Raw genomic sequence first — 9,187 nt, 5'->3', positions numbered from 1 at the left:
TCCTTTTATTGGCCCCAGCACAAGGTGCACCAGTGTTATGAGCATGCTCTTTAATCAGCTTCTTGATATGCCACACCTGTCAGGTGGAGGGATTATCTTGGCAAAGGCTCAGTAAGAGGGATGTAAACACATTTGTGCACAGAATGAGAGAGATGTTTTAATTATGGAACATTTCTGGGTTCTTTTATATCAGCTCATGGATCATGGGAACAACACTTTACATGTTGCGTTTATATTTTTGTTTAGTGTATATTTAGGGGGTTCCACTGTTCTTTTTTTAAACAATGGCGTTAGCCCCTTCAAAGAAACACATGACTGGTGGAAGTTTAATATTTGCACTTATAATTATGACCATAAACAGCTTTGTGTGCATTGGAATGGTCACAGGAAGCCAATGGTTACATTTCGGCCAATAGGAAGGAGCACCTAAACTTCCATTTACAGTAAGTCTTTATTCGATGAAGGAGAAGAAGCACGTTTTAGTGAAGTGTTACTCATCAGGAAGCTCTCTAAGTGCCTGGGTCCTGCTGATTCTCCATATGTGTGCATTTCCAGTAAGAGATTCAATACGGAGGTTGCCATGAAATGTGGTTTTACATTTGAACTACATTGTGTATAGCACGGTGATGTCCATCTTGTAGTTTTATTCTGATACGTTTCAAGAATGAAAAGACCATTTGATGCAAAAGTGTTTCATTGTAGACATTGCTTGTATTTTAACATCATTGTCCTCCACAGAAGAGATGTATAATACATTGAATTACTTTCAAATTAGTAAAAATGAAAAAATATATAAAATGTGTTAAATCAGAGAAAAACATATTACACAAGTTATTGTTAAAACTGTAAGACCACTTTAGTAGGCGGTCTTACAATGAGATGGCTAGTAGATAGTTATAGTTGACCACTAGGTGGCGAACCACAACAACATTAAATGTTTAGAAAATATTTGGTATAGAGCTGGTAAACCTCATGCATCCCCCCCCAAAAATTTTTAAGTAAGTTGTGGGCATGGTGATTCAAACGGTCTATTGGCCTATCTCACTTGACCTAGGCACAACTCATATATAGTACACAATAGCTTTATTTTACCTCCAGTAGATGAAAAGTACTTACCTTTAAGCATAAATGGATAGTACACATCTATTACATTCAATTAATGATATATGATATATACCGGATGCAAACAGTACTTTGAGAATTGACAGGCATATAAAGTGCTTGTTGTTTGATGAGGCAAGGTAAGTTGTTAGTTTCACTTTGAGAAAGACCAAACAGATTGTACTGTTTACCATCAGGTTGAAATAAATCATTTAAGAACATCTTTATATCTCTGCACCAATTCCACAGTAGGCTAAACAACTGCTTTATCAGTGGGATCCACAGTTAGATGGAATACTAATTAACCGCTTTTTTTCCTCCATTGCAATGAGAGCGTTTAAGCTATGTACAGCAGTACAATAACATATTGCTAGTTCAATCTATGTACACATAGGAGCATAGACATTCCAGAGTGGAAGTAAGAGTTTAAAGTGGTTGGTTCCTGGTTTGTTGTGTTGCCATTTAAGCGGATCTGATCAGCGCTTCATTTCAAAAGACAAGTGTTCTCCACCATCCCATAGGCTTCATACAACTCGTTAACAAGATCCTTCTTCTCCTTCTCAGGCAAGAAGCTGGAGTTAGCGGAGTTTATGTTCTGGAAAACAAGGTGAGCGAGAGAGAAACATTCAACCATACAAAGGTGAGTATACTGTAGGATTTGACACACGTGGTATCATCAACAGTGGTAGATTGTATTTCACGGTATTAAACCACAATGCCAAATTGGTATAAGAGTTCAAATTTGCTTTGTACCAGTCTCTTGAATTCCTCCTCAGTGAAACCCATGTACTCCTGGGCAGTGCTGTAGTCTAAGTGCAGGTTGGAGTTGAAAATCAAAGGGTCATCTGTGTTCAGAGAGTAGTTGGCCTTATCCTTCCTGAATCTACACACACACACACCACACACACACACACACACACATACGTCATTCCGAGGCGATGAAGTAAACCTTAACGAAAATGAAACAAGCTGAGCCTGTAACTGCGATCTTCATGAATTGGTGAAAACTTGATCCAAAGACGTATCATTCAAATAATATAGGGAGTGAAAGACAGTTTACGTGATGACAGGATGCTCGGTGAAGTCTGGATGACAGGCTCCAGTCAGTCTGCTGGATATGGGACACACCTGAAACCACACAGCATTCCTTCATGTACCTATAGTCGCCAACCCTTTCCAGAAGTGTGCCCTTGCACACTCCCACTCATTGGTTAAAAAAAAAAAAACATATGATTGGTGTAAGTTTCCACCATTGTTAAATCCATGCCAGAAAGTGTAGAAGTGCACACTTCAAAATAAGGAGTGGGTGAATCGGGACGTAGTCAGATGTACTGCTAGCGGATGAGATGTGTGATGTCTCTCCGTGACCACCAGAGGTCCCTGTGCACTAGCTTGCCATACAGGCCTCCATGGTAGGATATACACAATTAGGAACATGACTGCTCTTTCCATGACAGACTGAGCAAGTGAATCCAGGTGAAAGCTATGATCCCTTATTGATGTCACTTGTTAATCCACTTCAATCAGTGTAGATGAGACAGTTTAAAGAAGGATGTTGAGACATGAATTGTGTGTGTGTGTGTGTGTGTGTGTGTGTGTGTGTGTGTGTGTGTGTGTGTGCCATTCGGAGGGTGAATGGGCATGACAAAATATTTAAGTGCCTTTGAACAGGGTGTGGTAGTAAGTCCCAGGCGCACCGGTTTGAGTGTCAAGAACTGCAACCCTGCTGGGTTTGTCACTCTCAACAGTTTCCTGTGTGTATCAACAATGGTCCACCACCCAAAGGACATCTTGACAACTGTGGGAAGCATCGGAGTCAACATGGGCCAGCATACCTACGGAACACTTTCAACACCTTGTAGAGTCCACGCCCCGACGAATTGAGGCAAAAGGGGGTGCAACTCAATATTAAGGAAGGTGTTTCTAATGTTTTGTACACAGTGTGTATGGCTTGTTTTATGAGATAAAGTGAGTGATACATCATGTAATATACTGCGTCTACAAAGCTCAATGTAACTTTCATTACAGGTGAAAAGTAACGTGCACATTCTTACCTCAAAATGCATGTTCTGCTCCAGGAGCTGTTTGTACAACACTTGATCCTTCAGTGTGTTGTATCCATGTCCTACTCGCTCTGCTTTCAGGACCTCCACAGCCTGAAGAAGACATCAGATATGGGTCACCAAGCAGTTCAAAGGCATGGCAGAGAAATCATGTTAAAGATGTTTTGGGCTGGGGAGGGGTATTTCTCTCCCCGCTCTGCTCTCAAGTACATTGTTATCTGCTCATACGGGAGTAATAAAGACCTAGTGCCCAAATTGTGATTATTATATATTTTTTCTATCGTTATTTTTCTATCATTATTTTCTTCATTGTGATATATCAATGGGTGCTGCAGAACCCTCAGCACCCCTACTTTCCGCGGTTATGCACAAACAGGTACAAATATTTAAATTTACACGTCAACAGAACTACTGGCTGTTGGGTAAATCCATTTGATTTAAACGAAACCTTCCTTCCATACATGTTTGCCCATGGAAGAAGTGGTCAGAAAAGGACATTTTGGACCTGAATTTCAAAACATAGAAGTGCTTAAAGTTGACCCATTTTTGCATACCCCACCCTACTAGGAGACATCCATGTCTTCATCACTGGAAAAGATCAATGGTTGAGTTTGATACAGTGCCTTCAGAAAGGATTCAAACCCCTTGACTTGTTCCACATTTTGTTGTGTTACAGCCTAAAATGAAAATGGATTAAATTGCGATTTTTTTGTTGTTGTTGTTGACAATAATGTCAAAGTGAAATTATGTTTTTCAACATTTTTACAAATGTATTTCAAATGAAAAGCTGAAATGCCTTGAGTCAATAAGTATTCAACCCCTTTGTTATGGCACGCCTACAGTAAATAAGTTCAGGAGAGAAAATGTGCATGGACGCACTGTGTGCAATAATAGTGTTTAACATGATTTTTGAATGACAATCTCATCTCTGTACCCCACACGCACAATTATCTGTAAGGTCCCTCAGACTAGCATTGCATTTAAAACAGATTCAACCACAAAGACCAGAGTGGTTTTCACAATGCCTTACAAAAAAGGACACCTATTGGTAGATGGGTAAAAAAATAAATAATAAGCAGACAATGAATATCCCTTTGAGCATGGTGAAGTTATTAATTACACTTTGAATGGTATATCAATACACCCAGTCACTAGTTAACTGAGAGGAGTATTTGTGGAGCCTGGGCTGATGGCTTGGTGATATAAAACCTACAGCTGGCATTCCATAGATCAGATGTGGTGGGTCTCACCGAGAGAGAGAGCCTGGAGGAACATAAGGCCTCAGTATTCCTAATTATCCTGGCATCTGGGAGACAGCACCAGAGGCAGATGACAACAGGATGAACCCAAAGTGGCTTAAGGTGCCCCCAATCTATACGGGGGGGGGTTGAACCAGATATGACTGGGCAATCTTGGTATGAGGTATATAAGGAACAGCATTGTCTGTAAAGGGTAGGCTCTCAACTCAACAGTCAAGGCTGTTGAGTCGACGGTTTCATTATTGCAAGAATTAAATCGATATTGAATAAAGATGATTGAAGAAATGACAAAGTCTCTCTCACTTGATTAGAAAATTCCACCAGAATATTTGGCGACCCAGATGGGACATATAACTCCATCTGCTGACTGTTCCTGAGGACCTGGTTTTAACCGTGCACGGGGCCTGCCTAGGATCTGAAGGAGGGTGTTAGGCGGGTGGTTACGGTGTTCCGAACAGAGACAGATAAATAGGCTGAGACTGATATTTCTTAGAAACATTTTTTTTGAGAGAGAGAGAGAGAAAACTGACGTTAACATCCAAATCTGTGTGTATCGGATGATGACTAGGGTCAGTATGACCAATTAACAATGGCATCCAAACCTGTGGGAGCTAGCAAGCTAGCCAACATTAGCCAGTTAGCTTGGGTGTGAGGCAAGAAAAGTATTATATTTTGTGAGATCAGAAAGTTTGGATCAAACCTGCTCCTTAACAGATTTTGGGGTTGAATAATCTTTGTTAGAATCAAGGAAAGTGGATATTACGTACCATATTAAAATTGGCAATATAAACTCAGCAAAAAAATACATGTCCTCTCACTATCAACTGCGCTTATTTTCAGCAAACTTAACATGTGTAAATATTTGTATGAACATAACAAGATTCAACAACTGAGACATAAACTGAACAAGTTCCACAGACATGTGACTAACAGAAATGGAATAATGTGTCCCTGAACAAAGGGGGGTCAAAATCAAAAGTAACAGTCAGTATCTGGTGTGGCCACCAGCTGCATTAAGTACTGCTGTGCATCTTCTCCTCATGGACTGTACCAGATTTGCCAGCTCTTGCTGTGAGATGTTACCCCACTTTTCACCAAGGCACCTGCAAGTTCCCGGACATTTCTGGGGGGGAATGGCCCTAGCCCTCACCCGCCGATCCAAAAGGTCCCAGACGTCCGGGCTCTTTGCTGGCCATGGCAGAACACTGACATTCCTGTCTTACAGGAAATCACACACAGAACAAGCAGTATGGCTGGTGGCATTGTCATGCTGGAGGGTCATGTCAGGATGAGCCTGCAGGAAGGGTACCACATGAGGGAGGAGGATGTCTTCCCTGTAACGGACAGCGTTGAGATTGCCTGCAATGACAACAAGCTCAGTCCGATGATGCTGTGACACACCGCCCCAGGCCATGACGGACCCTCCACCTCCAAATCGATCCCTCTCCAGAGTACAGGCCTCGGTGTAACGCTTATTCCTTCAACAATAAACGCGAATCCGACTGGTGAGACAAAACCGCGACTCGTCAGTGAAGAGCACTTTTTGCCAGTCCTGTCTGGTCCAGCAACAGGGGGTTTGTGGCCATAGGCGACGTTGTTGCCGGTGATGTCTGGTGAGGACCTGCCTTACAACAGGCCTACAAGCCCTCAGTCCAGCTTCTCTCAGCCTATTGCGGACAGTCTGAGCACTGATGGAGGGATTGTGCATCCCTGGTGTAACTCGGGCAGTTGTTGTTGCCATCCTTTACCTGTCCCACAGGTGTGATGTTCGGATGTACCGAACCTGTGCAAGTGTTGTTACACGTGGTCTGCCACTGCGAGGACGATCAGCTGTCCGTCCTGTCTCCCTGTAGCGCTGTCTTAGGCGTCTCACAATACGGACATTGCAATTTATTGCCCTGGCCACATCTGCAGTCCTCATGTCTCCTTGCAGCATGCCTAATGCACGTTCACGCAGATGAGCAGGGACCCTGGGCATCTTTATTTTGGTGTTTTTCAGAGTCAGTAGAAAGGCCTCTTTAGTGTCCTAAGTTTTCATAACTGTGACCTTAATTGCCTACCGTCTGTACACTGTTAGTGTCTTAACGATCGTTCCACAGGTGCATGTTCATTAACTGTTTACTGAGCAGCTCATGTTATAGACAGAAGCATGCTACAGGGCAGACCAATCCGAACTTCTCTCGGCAAGTCCAGCCCATCCATTATTTCAGACAATCATGGCTAGAGGGAAGGTTCCTGTTTTTTTCTGTGGCTAAACCAACTAGGCTCATAATTTTACAATTTTATTTTTATTTACAGATTGCATACAAGTTTGTTATTAAGGCACATGAAAGTTAACATGTTCCACAAGGCATTTCTGCCCCCAAAAAACACCTTTTCCTCAAATAAATAAATAAAAACTTGAAATGTCTCTCCTGTGCAGTAGTGATGTGCAACGTAAGCCTAGCTTATTGAAACGGGTCACATTTTTGTAAAAACAGTTTTACCACCCTGTTTCTAAGCTTTTAAATACCCATAGACTTCCAATCCTTGCGCTAATGTTAGTTAGCATTGCCTCGCAAAACTACCTCCAACTCCCTTCATTCTGGACACAGAGACATAAAAATGGTATCCACAAAATCATCTGACTCTGGGGAAGTAGATAAAGGGCCTCATTGCCAAAATTCCGAAGTAACCCTTTAAGGAAAAAAAAGTAACTTTCTGAGCACTTCTACAATGGGCAAATATGTATGGAAGGCTTCGTTCTAATCAAAAGGGGTGCTGTCAAAAAGGGATTGAATTCAAATGAGTTCACCCTACGCCTGGTAATATGCTGTCTTTGGTTGCAACATTTTAAAAGATGACTTCCATAGAATGGAAGTCACATAGGCTAGTGAAGACTTTCCGGGAGACATGAAATTGGATAGTGTGCTGTGTGTACTGAGTTGTTTAGTTGTTTCCATCTGAAATACATATTTAAGTTGTTATAAAAGGTTTTCGCAATGCAATCACTTATAACATAATAACGCTGCTGTGTGTTGAGCAGTAGAGGAAGTCTTAGGTCAAGCTGAACAGCCATTAGACATGTCATTTAAAATTGACATATTTAGTGTTCCCCAAACACTATAGAGGAAAGGAAAGCTCACCTCTTTCACCACCGAGGCAGGGCCCACCTCTCCTGCGTGGACTGTTCTATGGATCCCACATCGCGCTGCTTCCTGTCAACAAGGTCAATCAAGGTCAATGAAAAGCATCAACACCAAGTTAACCAGAGAACTATCTGGGTTTTACATTAGCAATGCAGTTAGTTCCCGAACTAAATACTTTTCATTGTCTTGAAACTATGTAATTATACATGGATGACCTACAGTCATAAGATTGTTCCAAGACCTCAGAGATTCCAAGAGCTTGTGCTATTGTCACGAGTAGGGAGATATTTTTTATTTCTTTTTTTTGCCAAGGGCTAGACTGAAAAGGACTACATCTCACCAACAACATTTGAGAAACATCAGATTTTGACAAACCCCAGCAACGCTTCAAAAAAAAGAAAAAATCCATCTAGAGCTTGTTCAGTTATGTTAACAGTCTCTATTAGTGCAGTGCTCTCTTTTAATACTCTCTTAAGGCCAGTTGCCCAGATGCAGATGGAGCTTAGTCCTGGCCTAAAAGGCATCCTTATATTCAATGGAGATTCTCCATTGAAAGTGCCATTTAGTCCAGGACTAGGCTTAATCTGGCTCTGAGATACCAGCCCCTAGTATTTTGCCCTGGCATGTCCAAATGTATCACTCCAGCCTCTGGTCAAACTTACCACAGTGTTCCCAGATATCGTCCTGAGGGAATGATTTAACGGTCTCGTATTCATTTACACCACAAACATGGAAAATAGATCTATGCAAAGCAGTACGAACGAAAGTCATGTTGAAATGACATATGTCGACTTTTGGTCGGCTTGTTATTACTACATTTATTACCGACTTATAGTATTTCTAAAGTTGGCCCACTTTACCACAGCGCGAATAGTTTTATTGCTGAAAGTCCTTTGTTATTCTTAAGAAAGTTTTTGGGTTTCAAGAAATGGCTCACAAGAATGATCTCGCCATCAAATGTGTCTCTAAAGTGACCGTCATGCCTCTATGTACTGAATGGGTTCTGCTACAGAGCAACTCCATTCATTATAATGACAAGAAAGGTGCAAGTAATTGGCAGGAAATACATCAACCAATTGCAGGACTTAAATGTCTGCGGTTCTGCAACATGTCCGGATGTTCTGCAACATCGGTTCTGCAACAATCAAATGTGAATAATTCTTAGTGTTTTCAGTACACCTTCGCTCTATGGACAGTGGTTAACCTCATATCCTGCATACGATGTGCTAAAGACAACTCTAGTCCTTTAGCATTTCCGTTAACCATGCATGCTTGCATGACAATGATAAAACAGTTGACTAGAGCACATACAGTATGAATTGGATAGGAGGGGTTCAAAGTTAGGCAGTTACCTCATAGGCCATCTTGTGTCCCGGGAAGGCCTCACAGTTGAGTGACTCGTCTCCTGCCAGATCAATAGCCACCACTCCGTTCTTCTTATACTTCTTACACAACTCCACCACGTCCATGGACCAGCCTGTGCAACACAACACACACATTTATTAGCAGTAGCAAGGTAAGCAAGTAGTAAGGTCAAACAGATAAGATTTTTTTTTTAACACAATGTTTGATTTCTGGGGATGTTTCTGAAATGTTTTCATGCTCGATTTATGACCTAATGGTTATCTAAATGGTC

The 9,187-nt window shown here is 41.6% G+C and overlaps 1 protein-coding gene across 1 annotated transcript in view; it reads right to left on the bottom strand.

The window, feature by feature from the left end:
- Positions 1-676: 676 nt before the first annotated feature.
- Positions 677-9,187, bottom strand: part of LOC115102506 (adenosine deaminase-like) — a 35,550-nt gene continuing 27,039 nt past the window's right edge. Inside the window, exons 6-11 of the mRNA XM_029622535.2 lie at positions 8,904-9,028; positions 7,549-7,620; positions 3,156-3,257; positions 2,162-2,229; positions 1,855-1,984; positions 677-1,696 (exon numbers count right to left, since the gene is read on the bottom strand). Coding sequence (XP_029478395.2) covers positions 1,586-1,696; positions 1,855-1,984; positions 2,162-2,229; positions 3,156-3,257; positions 7,549-7,620; positions 8,904-9,028 — 608 coding nt within the window. The 3' untranslated portion in view covers positions 677-1,585. The remainder of the gene's footprint in view (positions 1,697-1,854; positions 1,985-2,161; positions 2,230-3,155; positions 3,258-7,548; positions 7,621-8,903; positions 9,029-9,187) is intronic.

Source organism: Oncorhynchus nerka, linkage group LG20 (genome assembly GCF_034236695.1).
Source record: "Oncorhynchus nerka isolate Pitt River linkage group LG20, Oner_Uvic_2.0, whole genome shotgun sequence".
Lineage (NCBI taxonomy): Eukaryota > Metazoa > Chordata > Actinopteri > Salmoniformes > Salmonidae > Oncorhynchus > Oncorhynchus nerka.
This window is presented reverse-complemented; position numbering and strand designations above follow the sequence as displayed.